This window comes from Penicillium mononematosum (genome assembly GCF_028829835.1).
Source record: "Penicillium mononematosum strain IBT 11891 chromosome Unknown utg000005l:1.0-9366267.0:1.0-9372171.0, whole genome shotgun sequence".
Lineage (NCBI taxonomy): Eukaryota > Fungi > Ascomycota > Eurotiomycetes > Eurotiales > Aspergillaceae > Penicillium > Penicillium mononematosum.
The window spans coordinates 5,520,429-5,541,186 of record NW_026643275.1 but is presented as its reverse complement, the minus strand read 5'-3'; the positions used below and the strand labels follow the sequence as shown (position 1 = coordinate 5,541,186).

At 48.2% G+C, this 20,758-nt stretch overlaps 9 protein-coding genes across 9 annotated transcripts; 5 read left to right on the top strand and 4 right to left on the bottom strand.

Moving 5' to 3' along the window:
• Window positions 1-1,142: 1,142 nt before the first annotated feature.
• N7519_010280 (uncharacterized protein) lies at window positions 1,143-1,634 on the top strand (the record flags this gene model as incomplete). The annotated part of the gene is made up of 1 exon (XM_057297053.1): window positions 1,143-1,634. One exon carries the CDS (start codon window positions 1,143-1,145, stop codon window positions 1,632-1,634), a length of 492 nt encoding a protein of 163 aa, XP_057144935.1.
• Window positions 1,635-3,821: 2,187 nt separating this feature from the next.
• N7519_010279 (methylisocitrate lyase ICL2) lies at window positions 3,822-5,874 on the bottom strand (the record flags this gene model as incomplete). Its single annotated transcript, XM_057297052.1, has 6 exons — window positions 3,822-3,829; window positions 3,886-4,139; window positions 4,190-4,613; window positions 4,665-5,077; window positions 5,134-5,422; window positions 5,484-5,874. The coding sequence occupies 6 exons, from the start codon at window positions 5,872-5,874 to the stop codon at window positions 3,822-3,824; spliced, it is 1,779 nt and encodes a 592-aa protein (XP_057144934.1).
• A 1,480-nt stretch (window positions 5,875-7,354) lies between these two features.
• On the top strand, window positions 7,355-8,161 carry N7519_010278 (uncharacterized protein; the record flags this gene model as incomplete). The annotated part of the gene is made up of 2 exons (XM_057297051.1): window positions 7,355-7,628; window positions 7,683-8,161. 2 exons carry the CDS (start codon window positions 7,355-7,357, stop codon window positions 8,159-8,161), a joined length of 753 nt encoding a protein of 250 aa, XP_057144933.1.
• Window positions 8,162-8,720: 559 nt separating this feature from the next.
• Window positions 8,721-11,178, top strand: N7519_010277 (Zn(II)2Cys6 transcription factor; the record flags this gene model as incomplete). The annotated part of the gene is made up of 3 exons (XM_057297050.1): window positions 8,721-8,826; window positions 8,938-9,111; window positions 9,170-11,178. 3 exons carry the CDS (start codon window positions 8,721-8,723, stop codon window positions 11,176-11,178), a joined length of 2,289 nt encoding a protein of 762 aa, XP_057144932.1.
• Window positions 11,179-11,507: 329 nt separating this feature from the next.
• Window positions 11,508-11,756, bottom strand: N7519_010276 (uncharacterized protein; the record flags this gene model as incomplete). Its single annotated transcript, XM_057297049.1, has 1 exon — window positions 11,508-11,756. One exon carries the CDS (start codon window positions 11,754-11,756, stop codon window positions 11,508-11,510), a length of 249 nt encoding a protein of 82 aa, XP_057144931.1.
• Window positions 11,757-12,571: 815 nt separating this feature from the next.
• Window positions 12,572-13,276, bottom strand: N7519_010275 (glutathione S-transferase family protein; the record flags this gene model as incomplete). The annotated part of the gene is made up of 1 exon (XM_057297048.1): window positions 12,572-13,276. The coding sequence occupies one exon, from the start codon at window positions 13,274-13,276 to the stop codon at window positions 12,572-12,574; it is 705 nt and encodes a 234-aa protein (XP_057144930.1).
• A 1,243-nt stretch (window positions 13,277-14,519) lies between these two features.
• N7519_010274 (uncharacterized protein) lies at window positions 14,520-15,844 on the bottom strand (the record flags this gene model as incomplete). Its single annotated transcript, XM_057297047.1, has 2 exons — window positions 14,520-15,740; window positions 15,791-15,844. 2 exons carry the CDS (start codon window positions 15,842-15,844, stop codon window positions 14,520-14,522), a joined length of 1,275 nt encoding a protein of 424 aa, XP_057144929.1.
• A 793-nt stretch (window positions 15,845-16,637) lies between these two features.
• On the top strand, window positions 16,638-17,612 carry N7519_010273 (uncharacterized protein; the record flags this gene model as incomplete). The annotated part of the gene is made up of 1 exon (XM_057297046.1): window positions 16,638-17,612. The coding sequence occupies one exon, from the start codon at window positions 16,638-16,640 to the stop codon at window positions 17,610-17,612; it is 975 nt and encodes a 324-aa protein (XP_057144928.1).
• Window positions 17,613-19,143: 1,531 nt separating this feature from the next.
• N7519_010272 (uncharacterized protein) lies at window positions 19,144-20,508 on the top strand (the record flags this gene model as incomplete). The annotated part of the gene is made up of 4 exons (XM_057297045.1): window positions 19,144-19,233; window positions 19,304-19,436; window positions 19,493-20,101; window positions 20,207-20,508. The coding sequence occupies 4 exons, from the start codon at window positions 19,144-19,146 to the stop codon at window positions 20,506-20,508; spliced, it is 1,134 nt and encodes a 377-aa protein (XP_057144927.1).
• Between the last annotated feature and the right edge of the window lie 250 nt (window positions 20,509-20,758).

Below are 20,758 nucleotides of genomic sequence, written 5' to 3'. Positions count from 1 at the left end.
GATATTCTAGCCCTTCATAATTATCTTGGCCATGGCTAATACGACACTTTTCACTCAGTTTCAAACAATCATCCGAGAACTCGAATTTCCAGTCTATATTATGGGCTCAACCCCATCCCTTAAAGCATACGGTTGACAGTTCATTCGGGCGTTTCTACATCTTCCTTTCTCCTACTGTCTCACCCTTTCCAGATGTCTCTTTGTGCATCCCTTCTTTGTCTGGTATTTTTCCATCTCCATATCTAGTGCTCCTTTAGCTTCATATAACTACTTGTCTTCAGTATATCTTTACAATATTTTGTTCAGACTTCACAGCCGGGTCCCTTTCTCTCCATTTTGGACTGTAGTGGAAGAATTGCATATACCTGATGGCCTTGCTCAAAGACAAGTATCTGAACCGAAAGACAACTTCCCGCTATCCGAGGACGGTAGCTGATGCGATGGTTCCCGGCTGCGCAGCACCCAGGTCGATGGCATCGAAATTGACGAGACGGACTCACAAACGCAAGATTGCTTTCGAAGTATCGCAGACCACGAATTGATCTGATGACGGGACCGTCGTATAGCAGCTCGCGTTCGGTCCCTCACCCCTTGCGAACTGATTGACAGCACAACTACACGTCTCAAGAAAGGCTCCGACTACCGTATCTTACTTTACTCTTCAAAAGCAGTGGTAGTAACGATATGGGTAATATGAGGTACATTTTGTGCAGGAAACTGATGCCAGAGTGCGATTTATGAGCTGAAAACTTCCGCGTGTCATACCAGGAGCAAAGCCCGACTCAGGCTGACAATCCACTACGAATAGAGATCAGGAGAATAAGCAGGTTTATAGAGCGGTTTACCTTGCTCTTGTGTTATCCATCTCTGTGGCTGCAATAGGAGACATGTCTTCTTATTTACAAATGGCGTAGGATCTGCCTTGGCGGTTTTAAGAAGACCGACAAGGCCGACTAAAAATAGCCGGCACACTCCCATGGCTGTGATTCATTGAAAGAACGGTCCATAAATAAAGCCCAGATAACTATAAAGGCTTACATGAACCAGGGATGCTACAATAAACCCCCGATTGAATCTGAAGTCAAAATTACCTCTCGAAACCTTTTTGTTTCTGGCTTTTCCTTGCCTCAAAGCCCAAAATCATGGCCACCACAACAACGACCGGAGCTATGACAGCTAGCACAGGTTGTGGAACAGCAGCCCAGTACGAAATTCCCGTCAAAGATGCATCATGTGCAGTTCCCAACACCGACAAGTACAAAGGACTCCTTTCAAAATGCGCGAAACCCGCTGGGGTAACTGCCTATGATGACGATTGTGCTATCTACGCTCTGGCCGTGGATCAATCAGTCCAAGATCTTACCGACTGCCTTTACAAAGCCGGTGTCGCCTGGAAGGACGTGTGGTGTCACGGAGAAACCAATGCCACTGCAACGGCGACATCGTACCCGACTGCATCGGAAACCTCTTCGAGGTCATCTGCCGACAAGACATCAGGTACCTCGACAGAGAGCGCGCCAACTAGCACAAGTGCCTCTGGAGCGGATGTCTCTTTCCCCAAGGCCCATACCAGCTTGAAGGCTGTCATGCTTCTCTCAACTCTGTTTGCCTCTGTCCTGTTTATCGGAATTTGATGACCTCCAGGGTGACTGTCTCTGCTCAAGGCCCTTATCAGCCTGGCGGCTATCATTCATCTCTAGTAGTTGTTTGTTTCTTCTCTCTTCGTGGGCTTTTGGTAGACGACTCCAATGGTTTGCCTATTTGGCGTTTCCTTGATCTATTCATTCGATATTCGACCTGTTTTCATCCTATGATACCTCTGAAGGGGGGCTCAACTACGCCATGTACAATTAGATTCTGAACTGTTGTCACTTCCTTATCACCAAGTTTAATAGAAATCAACGCTTTATTTTCATTCCTACGCGCAAATCCCGTTCTAGTCTTCCGGCTGAGACTCAATTTATATGACCATTTCAAGAGGGCGGCCGTAACTAGCTTATCTCGACAGTAATATTCCCTTGATATGCTTTGATCCAATAACCTAAGCTAAACTCCATGAAGCTAAGTCTCAACCCATCAGCAGAAGAAAGGAAAAGAATATACTTGGGCACATTATGCATCAGCAATCTACCGTCGAGTCGCTGTTTGTCTGCAGGGGAAGCTTGTTATCTGGATTTCCAGAGTCCGAGCCCCAACCTCAACAATAATCGCCGAGAATTATGTAGAGAGTCAGGGAAATTTAACGTGTGATAAAACCAAAGAGACTGCGTGTTTACCCTTGCTGTTCGGTCCTCAATGGCATGCGAGATTTGGATTTGTACCGAGAAGCCCGAGTATCCTACTCCGTACCTCGCACGGTCATTAGAAGCGTCATCCCCTTGCAGAAATCCTCACTCTTTCATTGTTTTGTGTGACAATCTATAGCCTCCAATGAAGGATAAACAAGTTCAAACTATATTGTACTCGAACTATTTAAAGGCCTAAATACCCGTGTGGACTGAATTGAAATGCTACTCGATCAATTGCCCGAGCTATCCAAAGGGTGTGCACATTGCTACCAATATAATCACCATACCTCTTCACAACACGATCGCTAGAAATGCGGTTCCACGAATTGGGCAGAAAAGTTCGAGTTGATAGAAAGCAAAAGACAAACAGAAAAGAAGGAGCTAATCTGGACTTGACCGTGGCGGGTCTAGAGTAATACAACATTGGGCCGATTTTAAATAAGAAGTACATAATTACCAAGGGTAGAAGAAAACGTTCAAAATGCAACAAGATAACGAACCCCTTTCTCGAGGCGGTTTCCTAAGGCAGTGCTCTCATTACGTGCAGATGGGCGGATTTTAAAGCAAAATGTACCTGACCAGGCTTTTTCTCCGGTCCAGTCACATCTTCACATTTGATATGCCGAGTAACATGAGGGCTCATAAAGCAATATAAATACCATCACCCTGCTAAGCTTGAGTTAAGCCCATCCCTCCATCGTTTCACGTTTGCCATTTTCAAAATCAAGAAATATTTGCTTCAATTCAATATGCGTTTCGTCTTGATCGCTTTTATGGCCATTATCAGCACAGTTTTGGCTGCAGACAAGGCTCCTCCTGCTCCTCCTGCTCCTGCTCCTGTGGTAAGTTGGAACAAATGGACATCCCAATGGCATTGAAGCCTCTAATCATTCTTCAGATTCCTGCCGGACACCCTTGCAAAGCCGACGGCAGCGCGGGAAACTGCGCCAGCGGTTTCTGCCTGGTATGATTTCTTGCCCTTTACCGAAGCATCGTCGCATCAAAGACTAACTTGTCATGCAGCAACTTGTTCAAGATAAGGAGGGTGTATGCAAGTAGACTGCGTATCTCAAAATTCGTTTGAATTGATTGAGGAGCCAATATTCCTGCCCAAAAGAAATCGCCTACGGATAAAATATGAAAGGGGCGGACTGGTTAGCCTGGCTCGAAAGTTGACGCTAGCTGGTTCTAACTGAATATGGCTCTTGGAATGAGATCTGGAAAAAGAATAGCTTTACTAAGTCTAAGACCCGGAGACACTCAAGTGTTAGTAGTAGCTCTTGAATCAAATCAGAACCATGAACGCCCATGTTGTACACAGCGATCAAACCGAATGGTACATATGTATTTGGGTCACCTCAATCTATCAAGCCATGGGAAGACTAGTAAATATAACTCCCTACAGGTGAGTTGCATCATAAATCAAAAGGAAGTTGTGACATTTGCACGTCACGTGGACTCGGATGTATCTAAATATCAAATACTCGCCAATTACAAACAAACAGTTGTCAATACACATCTTTTCAATCGGAATTAGAAACCTAGGATTTGTTGTTAGCAAGTTGATTTTTCTCGGAGTCGACGCATGAGAACCTACCCTTTTCTGTGTTACCCTCACCCATGCTCTTGCTGCTGCTGCTTCCACTCTGGATAGCACCCATGATTCCATCCATATAAGGCGCGCCACTCCACTTCTGGTGGGTGAGAACATCGACGCCGAGCTCCTTCTCGCGAGACTGGACAAGACGGACGTAAGCCAACATGCCCTCGTCCTTGAAAGCACGGGAAAGTTCGGTGGTGATGGTGGCGTTGGTGTGCAGACCAGCCAGGGAAATGAGTTGAAGAACAAATCTGAAAGAAGTTAGCGAATTCCGCCAAGTTATATCCAAGTGTTGACTCACCCTTGCTTGGCAATATCCCAGATAAAGGACTTGAGGGAAGCCTCATCAAATCCTTGTCCCATCCAGTTGAACGAAGGGCTGAGGTTGTAGACAAGCTTCTTGCCTGGGTACGCTGCCCGCACTTCGCTGGCCAGCGTTCCGGCCTTCTCGACGTTTGGGTCACCAGTTTCAACCCAGAGAAGGTCTGCGTAAGGAGCAAACTCCTTCGCGCGCTTGGTCGCAGCAGGGAACCCTGCAGAATAGTGGTAGAATCCCTCGCGAGTGCGCGGGCTATCACATGACCAGACAACAGGTGTTTTGGTGTAATCGTTCGCCAGCGCACGGCGACGAGAGAAGGAAAGATCGGGGTTCTTCTTAACAAAGGCCTTGTACGCATCCCGAGATGACTGGGGAGCACCCTCCGACTCAAGATGAGCATCGACAGCTACATATTATTAGTAAGTGGGATCATTTACCAGAGGATCAATAAGCATACCTTGGTCGAATGTAACAAGCTTGTGCCTCTTGACCCAGTCAAGCTCAAATTTGTTAATTTCTTCGGGCGAGGCACCCTCCCGTTCCATAGCTTGGAGGGTCTCGGCCAGAGGTTCCACATCTTCCGTAATACCAAGGATGAATTCGTGATCACGCACGTCGATTGCGCTGCTGATGAGTCGGCCGCTCTCGGAATCTGTGCGGGCAATGACCAGGTTCTCACATCCCATCATATCCCACTGGAATCGGGCTGCGACAAGTCGGTTGATGTGCTCACCCATTGGGACGAGCACTTTGCCTGCAAGATGGCCGCACTTCTTTCCGCCGTGCAATTGATCCTCAAAGTGAACAGCCGCCGCACCATTCTCTGCAAATAGCTTGGCGAGTTTTAGAACAGCCGATAAACCGCCATGGCTGCATCGAGAAAATTTAGTAACACTTCGTGAGTTCAATCCCGATTATTAACGTACCCGGTATCACCATCCGCAACAATTGGTCGCAGATAATCAGTGTAGGGGGTAGCCTTCCGCTCATCCGGGGTCATCTTTCGTCTCGTGTCCCACTGTTTCCGGTCGTGCATGGACTGGGCCTTGAACAGACGCTGGACCTGGTTCGGGACGGTATTGTAGGGATAATCGCCGAAATCGGGGGATACTTCATTGGTACTTGTCAAAAGTGAAGAGCAAGCCCAGCCAGAGACATAAAGAACCTCTTGGTTCTGGGCTTGCTGGGTCATTTGGACGGGGTCGATAGCTCCCACTTGTGTGCAGAATCGAGGTCAGGTTCGTCACAATTGAAGCTCAACCGGCCAAAAACTCACTGGTATGAACGGGCTGACCAGCAGCTGCTCGCTCATTGAGAAGATTAAAAAGCTTGCGCGCCATCAAAGAACTGGGGTATGTTTGTTGCAAGGAGCCGCGCTTGCTCACAACATCTGCCGCCGTGTAAGGGCGCTTGATGCCTTCATAACGAGGCGATTTCCACCATGACTCCACATCGCGAATCTGCTGGTCGTAAAGCGCATCTTCAGCTGCACCGGCCTTTTCTTGTGTGGACAGGAGCTGGTATGCGTCTGAGGGGAGGGTGGTGGATATGGGGGGTTGGACAGGCGTCATCCGCGTATAACCGCTTGTGAAAGGCCGCAATGAACGTGAAGAAACAGTAGACACAACGGGAACGCGTCGAGGCAAACGCCGTATCGAACGGAACATGGCTAACAATATAGTGGAAGAACAAGTAATTGGTGAATTGAAACAGAGAGAAAGTAAAGAAAGGGAATTGAGAAACAAAATAAGGGCAGCGGGCTGCGGTTGACCTCGGGCCGTGAACATCTGGGGTTTCCCCGCCACTCCGGAAGTCCGAAATTCGCTACATGACTAATCATGGCCAGGGTGGACCTCGGGAGTACCTCGACTACAACATGGGGACTACAACATGGAGAAAAAAAATGTCGCTGTGCCTCAATCTTCCCTTCGGCTTTGACAGATTCCATAAATCTAAATATGCCACCCAAAATTAGGTTGGTTGTGGGCAATATCCTCCCAAAGTCTACGATCTCCATATGCCCTGCAAAACGAGTGAGAATGTCCTTATCATGATATGTTGACTTGTCTATGAGCAAGTTACCCTGTTATTCATGGCTTCAGAGCTCCCAAGGTCAAGACATGCAGTCACATATCTGTGGCCATGGATATTAGTATTGCCCGCGGACTCCCAAAAGTATTCGTGTCTGACTTGAGTCAGCCACTTCAAGGATGAGGCTTTTATTTATTCATAGCTTGCCTGGCTATATGGAGAGCCCAAAACTCAAGCACTTTGTTGTAGTATCTGTTTTCTGGATAGTGGGAGGATGAACACGAACTCTACATCCTCGATGTTGAAAATGCAAAGAGGGTCTACTCTTCTGACTAAATCATGGCCGTGCTTGGAGCCGAGCTTCCTGCATCTGTCTGTTGATACATAAATGTGTGGGAATCACTGTGGTCTACGAGGTCTTGGTACCTTACAGCAAGAGGGATGGGCTTTAGTTTCACCACTAGTGTGCTTGGATATCAATTAATTTCAATTGACAACACTCTCACTTCGGCCTTACATTACCTGCACTTCGGCCTAATTTCAACGGCATTTCACTTCATTCTTATTTCTGAAGTCAATACCAATGGACAACGATATAATAAATCGCACTACACCATACTACACCACACAAGGCCATTAATTCGACTGAGCATTTAACAATTCAAAAATTAACACAACCAATAGGAAAAGTTCCGTTCATTCTTTAATCAAAGTGATTAATAACATGCATATATACTCCGTCAGGGACAAACGGGCTCAAGGCAGGCACTGATAGGTGAATCGATTGACAATGCTATTCAGAGATTCTATTGAAACACCCCGCCATTCAAGCCTATATTGTTCAACAACAGACAAACCCATTGAGAGAATTGTGTAAGGCATCACCCAATACACATGACACCCCATGGAGACATCCACATTAGACTCAATCTTGAGCTCTATTCAAGTCGACTATCAATGGCTTCAGCACTGCTTAGACATATATAAGTCCTGTAAATCCCTCCCATCTGATCTCCTTTTTTTCTCCGTAAATCAAAAAATCAATCCGCCTCCTCCCTTCTTTTCTTGTGTCTTCTCTGTTTTTGTTTTTGTCCTTCGAAAATGGTGCTGGCCACCATGCCTCCGTTCTCGAAGAGCGGCCTCCAGGTACTCGCTGGCGAGTACCTGGCTGGTCCTCTTCTGAAGTGGGACGAGATGTCCCTGTTCGACCAGCTGTTTGCCGCGAGCTCCGAGCCCGAGATGTCCGTTTTGACCTGGGAGCTGACCGAGCTCCTCTGCAACATGGTCATTGTCGTGGGGGCCGGCTCCCCCCAATCGTACCTCCTCCGTGTCGTCCTCGCACCAGAGTTTGCGTGGTTCGGCTTGCACTGGGCAGGGATGCCACACCCTGGTAAGTACCCCTCTTCAAGTATTGAAGGAAAGACGCACACTAACCTGCCATTAGCCCAGGTTCCCACCTCCTCCCCCGGCCTCCTCAACCTCCTCCACTCCCGCCCCCTGGCCGCGTCTGCGGCCCTCCACCAAAACCTGGGGATCGGCGACGAGTGGAAGTCCCTCGTCCTCCGCCTATGGGCTCACTTCGAGCCCTACGGCTCCTCCCTCCGCCCCGGCCAGCAGCCCGCCGCCGCCAACATCCTCCTACCGATGGAGGGTGTCATGCCCATGGAGGGCATTGAATTTGTGCCCGTCTCCGGTGTCTACATGGACACCATGATCCGGGATATCTCCCCGGACATGGATGTCTGTGCGGAGACTGGGCCCGTGTCTGCCGCCGCCCCGCCTGCCCCAATGACGGTGCCGGTGCCTCCCTCCCTCCCTCTGGTGGTGCCCACCCTCGCGGTGGTTGCCCCCTCCCTTCCCGTGGTGCCGCCCTGCCTTCCTGTGGCCGCCCCGTCCACCAACAAGTACCGGCAACGGTACTAGTTGCCACCGTAAGGACTGTTTGTGTCTGTGCCCCTTGGCTGGGGGTGTCAGCCACCGTTTGTCTTCTTCTTTTTTTTTTTTACAAATGATAGATCTTGCCCTCCAATTTTTTTTTCTTCCCCGTAAATGATATTTTTGTGACAGCTGATAGTTGTCCGTAACCTTAAAAGTGCCGTTGGAGAAACGTTGAATGATCCCCGCACGATGTTGTTATTGTTTATATTGAATGATGCCCACAGATATCCACAGATTTCGACAGATGGCTACTAGTAGGCACTCTGGTGGGAATGACAGACAAGCCCTTTCAGTTCAAGATGTAAAATTAATCAGATATAGCCGGTGCCCAACCCGGTTGAGATTGTAATGGAGAACACCTGGACACACCTGGACATTCTCCAAGATCGGCACCCCCGCATTGGCTTATCATCTCCTCTCCGTAGGATTTCCCTATCTTCCACTTACCATTCGCCGTCATCGTCTCCTATCTCTCTATTTTCATCTCCATAATTTTGTATACCACGCTTTCTTCCGTGTGAATGGGTTTCAACATCGACTTGGTATGGAAAGCATTAAATTCCCATCGATTTTAGATCCGCCCGACAACCCGGCATCAGCGCGGGGAAATATTCGGACGCAAAAGCCAAAACAGACAAAGAGTCGGAATGGTAAGTTAGAGTATTGTCCATGGGTGAAGCTACACTATCAGCGAAGAAAGAATAACACAGACGGCCACTTCATGCTATCCACAATATTGACTCAAGTCTCCATTTCTATAGGTTGCATCACCTGCAAGGCAAAGCGGTTGAAGTGCGACGAAATAAAGCCGTCCTGTCATCAGTGCGAAAGGCGAAAGGTCCAATGCGGAGGATACAAGAAAGACTTCAAATGGCGGCCATTCGAAGAGACCAACTTCGCTTCTGGGCGGCCTACTGTAACCAAAGCCAAGAAAGGTAAGAGGTCACGGGTGCCTTGCGGGTCAGACCTGATATACTCACAAATCCTCTTCAGCAAACAATTCATCCCAACAAGCTGCGTCTGTTACCGATATTGGCCAGACCTTTCCAACTCCTCCGACGACTGAACAGTCGGCATCCCCCATTCGCATGCAGTCTCACAAGTTTGATGGCTCTCGTTCGCCTCCAGGTTCCCCTTTGCATGGCTCGCCTATTAGTACCAATAGCTTTCTGTCTACTGAAGCTCGATCGCTTGACGATCTACCTGTCACAAAAGACGATGTTTCCATGGCTGATTGCACTGAGCCTCCCCTTGATGTCAATGTTTCATTGTCTGCCGACTCTCCCCCTTTCAATTTCCTCTCCTTTTTGGAGCCTTTTCAAGATTCACTGTCGCTCGCAAACTCGTTGGTTTCTGATGTCGATGCTGATCGTGCTAGGCATATGCCTTTTGGTCCCGACCAGCCAGCTCTCGATGCATCGAAGCTGAGCTTCTCTCAGCTATTGGAGGATGAAAATGATGACATCGAGGAGATTATCCGCAAGTCAGATCCAGGACTGGGACCTTGGAACTTCACCTTGCCAGATGGAGATTACTTCCATCTCAACCCTCCAAGAATGTCGGAGAACCCATCTCTACCGCCAGAAAGCCCGGAAATGCTCGTATTGCGATTTGATAAGCTCACATGTGGGATTTTATCTATCAAAGATGGCGCATTAGAGAATCCGTGGCGAACACTTGTTTGGCCGTTAGCGAAAGACACGCCTGTACTTCGCCACGCCATCTTTGCTCTGACGGCTTTCCACTCGGGCAAGCAAAACCCCCATCTTCGGCTCCAAGGAGTGAAGCACATGCGCCAGAGCATAACTGGTCTAGTTGGACAAATCCAGAATATGAGGCCGGATGCTGCTTTGGCCACTAGTTTGGCGCTAGCATTTGCCGATACCTGGGACCAACACACCCGCACATGCATTCAGCATTTGCGAGGTGCAAAAACATTAATGTGTCAAGTCATCGCCAGTGGAACGCGAGGAGGTGTTAGCGACGAACATCTGGATCGTATCCGCTTTCTCTACAACACATGGTCCTATATGGACGTGATTGCACGACTAACTTCTTTGGATGACTGTGGCCCTCAAAACTGGGATTCTTCAATCTTCGACCTTCCGAGTGATACTGTCCATGATATTGATCCGTTGATGGGATGTGCCACCACTCTATACCCTCTCATGAGTCGCGTGGCGAAACTGATTCAGCAAGTGCGGAAGAGCTCGTCGAACACGGTGTCCGTTGTGGCTCAAGCTATGGAGCTCAAAGCCCTTGTCGAGCAATGGGAGCCACCGCGCTGGTTTGAGCCACCAGATGACCCTAGTTCCGAGGTGCAACATAGTATTCAAGTTGCACATGCCTATCGCTGGGCTACGTTGCTGTATCTGCATCAGGCCGTTCCAGAGATACCCTCTGAGCCGGCTGATGAATTAGCGAAGAGGGTTCTGATCTTGCTTGCCACTGTTCCCTATACCTCTCGCACTACTATCATACAGATGTTTCCTCTACTAGCAGCTGGCTCTGAGGTCGACACCGACGATGACCGAAAATGGGTCTTGGATCGATGGACTACAATTCAGTCTCGCTTAATGCTAGGTGGTGTAGACCGCTGTTTGGAGGTATTGAAGGAAGTCTGGGAACGCCGTGACGCTATGAATACCAAAAGAGAGCGGGAAATGGTTAGTTCGCGACGTTCTGAGTCATTTTCGTCCGGAGACAGGGAGAAAATGAGCTCGTCGCTGCCAGCCGGTTTCCGCAAATACAGTCTCAATGGTTCCCACAAGGGCTCAACGGGAGGAGGATCGGGACACCCTGCATCGGGGTCTGCGCGACGGGGTTCCGCACTCGCGTCGCTTGAAAACATTGAATTCGAAAGAACTGTGCGTGGCAGATTGCACTGGGTGAATGTTATGGCGGAGTGGGGATGGGAAGGTGGGCTTGACAACTGTCAGACTGTTTCATCCAAAGCTGACCATGCAATTCATAGTTTTCCTTGGCTAGCCCTACAGCAATAACCCGAATCTTGCTTGAAATCGGGCGCCGAGCAAAATTAACCTACTATTCTTTGCATCCTAGCCTGTTGTACTAATATGATGGCTAACAAAGCAAGCAGCCCGAGTTGTTGTTCTTGCTCTGATTCCTATTATGCCCTCATTATCGTGGTTCTCATTTCTTTGCGCTAAGGTTGAAATTGTACTTTGCAGCCCTGAATCGGTGCTGCCTTGAACCAGCGTGGCGTCTAGGGTTCTGTTTCTCTCGTTCATGACTTATGAAAATGCTTTTGATTTTGCCATTTCCATTGAACCTCTTTTTCTGCAACCGTGATCTACTCTCTGACTACCAATTATGGCTGATCTAGGAACTTATTTGTCCACCATGATGGGTGTTCATTTGGCTTCCGCGTTCCCTGTTCAGCTTCCAAAATACCTGCGCGATACCCCATTCCGAAAGCCCTCAAGCAACTGCTCACACGCACCCCACGGCCACCCAATTCGAATTTCCAGTAATACGGAAACATTGTCAGCTCTATCAAAGCCCTAGGCACATCATCTTCGTTGCGCCATTTACCCGATACATCAGCCCCTTCGGCCATTATTGCCTCTGCCGGTGTTTAGCACACCTTATGCCCGGAAAACCCACCTACCGACCCTGATCGTCCAACGCGAGCAGTAAGCCACGTTTTGCCTTCGTAGGCGTTACCCAGCAAGGCCTCGACCGATACTGCCCCTACTGCGAACATGTAAATATTCCGAACTATTTTTTTTGGAGAGACCATTCCCCGATTCTTACAGCAAGACTCCGGCTTCCCTTACGCGCTGAGGAACTATGTCCTTAGTGGGGTCCTTGGGTGGACTCGATGTTGACCCATTTTCTGATGCAGCATGCCCTGGCCCTCAGTGCGATAACCGGTCAGTTTGCCTAGTTATTCAGCTAAGTGTGTGTTTGATATGCTAATGCTGCTTTCTGGAAAGTGCTGTCGGCTTTGGTAGCAGCTAGGAGAACCTCTACAGCTTCTTGCCCGAGAAGAAAGTCCGCTTAAATACTGTCTTGGGCGGACTAGTACTGAGCTTTGAGGATTCCTAGGCTGGGTTTTGATTTCCTGCATGCAGCCAAACACATGGGCAAAGTTGCGATCAAATTATGAGTTTTTGATGATCAGCACAATCCATTATGACCAGTGTATGCTCATCCCCAGTGTGGAGTATTGGGGAGTCGATCGAGTTGCAAGAAATTACAATCAATATTCCGGTGAATAGCTATGGGCATTGTCGTTAGGCCTAGAGGCGATTACTGCCCAAGAGGCCCACTCGCCCATGGCTGATATGTAAGTTGAGATTTATAAGCTATAAGGTAGAAGTTCACATTTATGTACAGGATAATTCACAATAGATGCATAAAATCCGGATCTCAATAAGGGAATACAAACTGCTCAGCCTTTGCACCAAGAATAGGCACGAAATCCTCACCCTCGCAGATTTTCATAGCCTTTTGATAAGCAGGCCGCTCGCCAACACGCTTAAGATAAGCCAGGATGTTCTTATGCTTGTGCTCATCAAACTCAATGGGGCAGAACCCTCTCATGGTGGTGAGAGTACAGACTGCCATGATATCGGCTGCGGTGACGTCATTCCCAACCAAGTAGGCTCCAGTTTCACCAAGTCTCGCCTCAATCATCGAGAACGCACACTCCAACTTCGCATTGCCCATCTTGACGTGCATTGCTTCTGGGTCGTTGGTCAGGCGGCGGGTCATTAGCACACGGAATAAGGCCGGCTGCAGGGAGGCATTCGCCCAGTGGTACCACTCCAGGAAGTGGATGTATTCCTCGCCATCCTTCGGGGTGCGCGCGAGACGGCCGTGCCCGTAGCCGGCAATAATGTAATCGATAATAGCGCCTGATTCAGCAAGCACGACCTTGTTTTTCGTAAAGGGGGAGTTGTCATCTTCAATCACCGGTGCGGTGCCCGAGGGATGCAGGTCTTTGATTGATTGTGGGGAGAAGATAGGGTCGCGCTTGTGGAAGACAAAGTCATACTTGATGCCGAGTTCTTCGGCGAGCCAGACGATGCGCTCTGATTGTGAGCGGCCAAGGTGATGGATTGTCAATGGCATCTTGGTTTGGATTGAGAAGGAGTGTTGGGCTATTTGGGAACTGGATTCAGAATTGCAGGAATTGGATTTTCAGGACGTTGAGAGATATGAAGCCGGACTTTACTTGAATATGGAGCAAAGTATTTATACTTCCTCCATAGGATCGGCGTCGGGGATATCCATGGGCCCCGAGGTCGCGAGGTCTCCGCGTCACCGGGATTACCGAGATTAGTCAAATTCGTAGCTCTGGATTTTCTAAGACTCGGACAGCTTAATTGTACGGATACGGCTACCTAGGTATCAATGTTTGTGGCTGTGTTATTTGTAAACAAACAAAAAATAGTTAAGCCCCCAAGCAGTGCGTATTTATCTTCCGAGTAACGTCGAAGCCTCCGATTCCACCCAGCGTCAGGCTGGGTAGATTTCAAGTCCGGGCTCAAGAATGAGCTGCTCAGATCACGTGATGGATCAGTAAGGTTGCTCACTAATCGCTTTTGACAGCCCCTGGAGAAACCAGGTGTAGAGCGAGCGTACTGCAAAAATCACAATGTGTAATTCTCTATCTAAAAAGGACAACTGTCTGAATTTGAGACCTGGGCAATTTGTGTGGGCAGATTACTAAGCAGATTACAACCTTCCCCAGGGCCTTGGAATGCCCAGGTGCCCAGGTGGATACCCGTGGACCTCTATAGCCTTATGACAGAAATCAATGGTATACGAGCGTACAGGGTAAAATCACAATGTATGAATTCTCTTACTAACTAAAATGAACAGCTGTCCGGTTTGACAATTTGTGTGGACAGATTTGTAAGCAAAAACAACACAATTCGGACCGAGTATTTTCCATCGGTAAAAGACGGGATGATCTCTCATTTGTTGACACCTTACATATCCCAACTTCTATAATATCTCAAATTTCTATAGTGTCAATTCCTACGCCATCATTTTCTATCAATTTCTATTTCTAAATTCAATAGAACACAGAATACTGGTTTTATAATGTTCTGCTAGCAGAATACGATATGGCGCGCTGGCGGCTATACACTGCCTTGCTACCTAGGTAGGTAGGTACGCTATCTGCCTTAGGAATTCAGCGGTAAAAGATGGGTTTGTTAACAGCTTTACATCCATGGTACCCTGTAAATCCGTCCATGGATGTATCAAACCTTGGTGTTCGACATATCATAGTAGTTCAGGTCAATAATCAGACTGGGTGATATATACCTAGGTACATGGTAACAGATTCAGCATCAGAAGACTAGCTTCAAATAATCACAGTTTGGCCAGTGGAGTCCCGGACTTCGTCAAAGCTCTTCCCAGTCATGTACCTAAAACCGTTATCGATTTTCGCCTTCTGGCAATCCCAGACATCTTCATTCAGGTCACATATTTGCGCAGTATACTGAAATTCAAGTTTCACTTTCTCTTCACTGCTGCGATTCTTCCCCGCCCCAACGATCTCTGTAAAGCTGCGAGACGACGCACTGATGTAGTAGATTTTGATCCTCGGAATAACCATAGAAAAGCCCGAGCCCGGGATTCTTTCGATTGGGATCCATGGGCGGGCAATGGCGAAGTTGACCTTTTGGCTCCCCTGAACATTCCCTCGAGCCACCGAGCGCGTGAACTCGGTCAGCATCTTGTCCAGAGTTTTGTAGGCGTCTTCGTCAATTTTGAAATCCTCTGCAAACTCGCTTAGGAAGTCTCTATGCACCTGATCCCGCGGGATGGTCTTCTCGATGCTGTTTCCACCTGCCGCTGAGCAAATCAAGATACCTCTCAGTGTCTTATCAAAGGGAGCCTTCAAGTATGCGTCCGCAATGGTTTGCGTGTAAAGAGGGGTATCCTGAGTTGGGCTAATTTTGCGTCCGAGTTTTCTTGAAGCCTCCTCAAGGGCAAATGATGCAAGAAGCATGAACAGAGATAAAATGCTCATCATGTCCTTGTAGCCCTTGAGGGTGGCGGGGGCAAATCTGGGGTTATTTAGAGCCTGACCTGACAGCATAACGACGTTTGCTGCACCCTGAGGCGAAGTACCACTCACAGGCGCCGGGCCTGGGCCTGCTTTGGCGGTCTGACCATTTACATCTGTCTTTGGCTGACCATTCACCATTTCCCAAAACAGGTCTTTTGAGCTGGAAAGCTCTGGCGCGTTGCCAACATTGAGCATCGTTTCTGCGTCCTCAGCATCGTTGTCGGCGATCCCACAGTAGTGATGCAGAGCGGTGTTGGCTTGGAGAGGATTTGTTCGGACTTCTTGATGAACCTGATGGCCACCCGAGATCTTCTCAAGCTTTGTCTGCTCATCTTCTTCGCTGCCGTGGAAGCGGTACTTCAGGGATAGACCATTGGAATCCTCGACAATTCTGGCAAGGGATTTGGGGCTTAAGACGACTTCGGACTTCAAGGTATAACAGTTCTCGGCTCCTTCGTCTATGTCGTACACAAAGAACTCTTCTATCTTCGCGGAATAGTCCTTGAGTTCCTTGTTGGGAGGGATCTCCAAGGCGGTGCCGGTGGGAAGAGGATGTAAACAAGATTCTCAGTCTCATTGATAAGGGTGGTTGTGTGGAACTCAAGGGGGGCCATATTGAAGTATTCTCGGTGAAGACGGTGGGATTGCGACTTGTTGAGGTGAAGCTTGCTTGATTAAGATGGGTGAATAAAGACCACTCAAACGGCATTTGAGAGGCTTTTTATACCCAATGAGAGGCCCCTGTCAGTTTATGCTCTATGGCTTGCTCATGATTACTTGTGGTTGGAGTTACGTCTCTCTCTCTCTCTCTCTCTCTCTCTCTCTTTCTCTCTTTTGGAAAAGCGAATGATGTTGACAACAGGAAAATAACGCACTCTTGGCCGGTTGCAGCAGCATGAAGCGTCGCCATCACTTGAGATATCACTCTTTACGCTGATTTATGTCATCATGGCTGGTCTGGACCAGCCGGTACGTCTGGCTCTATAGTTACAATGAAGTTGACTACCACCGTATATGGTAGCTTCACAGCTCGAAGCCTAACATGTTGCATGCACCGGCCCATATCGGTGATAATGACGACAGAAAGTCAATGATACCTTCTTCAATGCAACTGCTGCGTTCGTATCACCATAGGCAACTATTCGCCAGACTAAGAGAGGTCTTTTCGCACTCATGGGCGTCATAGTCACCGGAGCTGAATCGCGGTTCCGTGCTCCCGTCAGTAGAGCAACCCAGAACAACCAGGCGTGTCGTTCAATCTCTGCCCTTATTATGAGAGTAACTAGTCTAGTGACTGCAATATATGGGTGTCATACCTTAGTTCCTCTTCGCAATTCTTACCTCAAAGAGAACCTAAGAATTTCTAAGTCTTGTGCATCTTGCCATACTATACCGGCAGCTATCGCCATGGGAGATCTCGGAGAGTTTCTGCAGACAGCTGCCCTTGAGCCCATGGGACAGGTCTCCGCCGGCCAGATCCCTATAGCTCCCAAACTGCTATTGGTTCCAAAGGGCGAATCTCCAGGAGAACTCCATACAAAGCTCCTGGAAGTGACAAGTGCGCTGTTTATCGCTACGGCAATTGACGTGGTAGACAAAAAGGCCTATAACCAACTAGGTACTGCCACACAAGTTGTTGAAGCTTTGAACAGCGTCACAAACACTGCATACGACAAATTCACTACGGGGTTTTCATCCATGCTGCAAATCGGACCTGCCCCACGCATTGCCATCAATCGATCGGTTCCAAGGGCAGACCTCCATCGCGAAATCGTCAACGTGCTATTTGAGGGTGTGGTCGGTACCACCACGAGCGTGTTGCATGAACTGGATGACCAACTTACTCGGTTCGTGGGCGCGCTTTCTACTCTTCCCACCGATATTCACGACAAGGATATGGGGTTCTTTTTCTTCTCTAGCCAGGTGACCCGAGAGAATATCGGTGGCCCGAGTAATCCGTTCTATTTGGAGACACCTCTGATTAAAATGCACCTGGTGCGAATGAACTCCGAGGTCTATCAGGAGCTTGTGAAGAAGGAAGACGACTCCTCACCAAAGTTTGAGAAGACACGCCAATCTTCCCAAGCTACTGCGCATCCCGCTACTTCCAAGCATCCGTCCTCTACTCACCCAGAGCAAGTTCCCTTATCCTGGAGAGACCTGCTGTTCGGAAACCAGAGCCGTCAGAAAGACGAGGGAGAAGAGGAAGACCCTGATGAGGATAGTGTGACTCTGAGAGCCGACTATTTTATCATCAATGGCAAGCTGAATGCAAGCGCATTCGACCAACGAAGAGTCCAGTTGGACAGTTTCTTGGATGGTGTGACAGGCCAAAGTCTCAAAGAATATGCAGACCAAACAACGAAAGTACTCTTTGTGTAGTTAATATCCGGGACAAAAAAGGTGTTGTTTTTATGCGCAGGCTGAGAGAAGATAATACAAGCCTTTATCACTGGTTCTTTGTTCCATATAGGGCACTTAGGGGGCACTTAGGGGGCACTTAGGGGGCACTTAGGCTATTTATTATACATTTTACGATTAGAATGTGGCTCAGCTGCCGGTATTTGGAAACATAGGGCATGCGGGAATGAACAATTTTCGCATTCCATATGTGGTCTAAGAACCCCTCTTCATACCACTAAAACGATCAATACTTTGTCATATTCTTTGGATCATCGCATTCCTCGAATTTAGTGCACAAGAAATGCCACATCATTGTCGGATCTGGTGCGATTCAGAGCTGCTGATCTCGGTAGCTGTATAGCAAGCCTGCCACTGTCTGTTATAATTTACTAGGCTGCAGAATAGGCCTAGGGAACAGGCCTCGAAGCGTTTTTCAATTGTGACTAGATGTGAGCTCCGTTTTGAGGAGGTAGCTATGGTACGCATTGCCAAAAGCTGGTCCATCAGTGACAGTTGGAAAGGAAAACTTAGAGGAACCACATAAAGTGATGATGTTCCTCCCATTTGGCAATTGTGTTGTCCAGGAGCGATTTGGGGCCTGAAAACCACATCAGCACTACTCTGCCAAGCCCATTTACGGACAAGTACTTAGTGCGGTTGCCCAGTCCCTCAGACCCTTGAGACAGGCACTGCAATCACTGGACGAGATTTGACAATTCTTGAGCAAACATTGACAGGCGTCGTAGTTTTGACTATGTTGCTCCCTTTCGTTCTCACATTTTGCCAAGCTGTCGGCTAGGTCGGGTGGATTTCTATAACCAGCAAGCTTGCTTTCGCAATCTTTACGTGCCTCCTCGCAAATCAAGATACAGACTGTTCTGTTCGGACTTATCCTTGGGGCATTTATCCCTCGCCACCATGCAAGTAGCCAGATCAGCACACGAACAACTGGTTGTTCACAGGGTACCTCGCCCAGTGCTGAAAATGACGCACTATTTCCAGCATCGTATTGCATCCGACAAACTCCGTATCCAGAACCTCAGGCCTGTACCAGACAGACCAACATAAACGTAGGTCACTTCTGTCTACTACCTCTTCAGAATACGTCAGGACTTGGTAGACTGCAGCCAGGTGTATGCAACCTTGGTCCTCTAGACAGGTCTATTGGTTCCAAATGTCTGCTACATTGATACGTCGAGACTTCATCTATGGCTCGCTGAGGTCATGAAACGCCCATCGCTGTTCAAGTCTTGACACTGACGCGTCGATCCACCCATTTTCTGAAAGCATCATATTTTGATAAAAGTTTAACCTGGAGGATATGACGCTGCACAGCTATTCCGTCTTCCGAGTCGATTCGAGTCCCACAGGCCCCAAGCCATCATTTTCCAACCAAGGGCTGTTCGAAAATGTGAGTACTTATATCTACCCCATACAGGACCTATTCATCGCTGGTGTATTCCGGGTTGCTAACCAATCCCAAGTTACACATTTTCAAGCACAGTACATTATGAGATATGCATTGTTCGCCAGCTCCTTGCTTCTCGGCTGTGCCTCAGCCGCAGTCCAAAGGCTGAAACTGCTAAAGGAAGAGGAGCCTGTAAGTTCACTGCTTCCCTTCAGTCCCAACTTTGGCTACCGAAAACAGTTCTTAGGCTAATTAAAGCCAGGACGTAATCGAGACGGGCACAAATGTAAACAGATACATGAACGGCAACGCTCCCCAGCAAGTATTGGATGACAAAGTTGTGCATGGAATGCAGCATCATGATTTGCCTCTCGATAGCTATCTGAACGCTCAATGTATGTCATCTCCTTTTTTTTAACGTTGTGATTGGCTCTGACCTCTCTGCCGCTAGACTTCACCAAGATCGAGCTTGGTACGCCGCCGCAGTCGTTCAAAGTTATTCTGGACACAGGAAGCTCAAATCTCTGGGTACCATCGAAGAACTGTGACTCGATTGCCTGTGCTCTTCACAAGAAATACAACTCATCGTTGTCTTCCACCTACGAGAGAAATGACACACACTTCGCTATCTCATATGGCTCTGGAAGGCTACAAGGATATATGTCTAGAGAGACCCTGGCCATCGGGGATATACAGATTCAAGGTCAATTATTTGCAGAAGCTACCGAAGAGATTGGACGTGCCTTTATGGTCGGTAAATTTGACGGTGTTCTCGGGTTAGGATTCGACTCTCTCTCTATTCTTCACACTCCACCACCCTTCTATACCATGCTGGAGCAGAATCTGCTGGATAAGCCAGTATTCGCGTTTTATCTTACAGATGAGAAGCATGGAGAGGGTTCTGAGGTGACATTTGGCGGTTTCGACAAGAGCCACTACCACGGCGACTTGGCTATAATACCCCTACGCAAAAGGTCGTTCTGGGAAGTCGACTTGAATGCCGTTACACTTGGCGACAACACGACTGATATTGAAGGAATGGGTGTAATGCTTGATACCGGTACCTCACACCTAAGTTTTCCCCTCTGACATTTCCGAGTTCATGTGAGTTACGGCAACCCCCACTAGTGATCATCATTGCTTATGCGTAAATTCAGCCACCAAGCGATGGGTGCAACTAAAGACGTCTACGGCAACTGGAATGTCAAGTGTAGAGCTCGCGACTCTCTGCCAGATATTACTTTTACCATAGGTGGCTACAACTTTACTTTGGGTCCCTACGACTACACCAAAAAGGGGAAGTTCGGCTGCAGCAGTATTATCAAGGCCGTTGACATCGAGCCTCCAACTGGTCCTCTCGCCATTTTGGGAGCGGCATTCCTGCGCAGGTGGTACAGTGTTTATGATTTCGGCAATGGTGCAGTAGGTCTCGCCCAAAGCGTGAAGAAAGGTGGGGGCCAGTATTAAATACCCGATTATTATTGGCCAGAATTTCCCAGCAGAAAGTTCCGGCCCGCCTACGCAAGGGGGTCCGGGACGCTGCTTCGGCCCGCTCACTAAAGTCTAATACTACTCTAATATTATATAGTTTGTCAGATTGCACCATTCAACATGAAGTTATAGAGTAGACACGATGTAGCTAAGAAATTGGTTGCCTTCTTCTTTTTTGACCTTCCTTCATGTATATGTCCTCTAAGAATGTAATTCAGCAGGTATG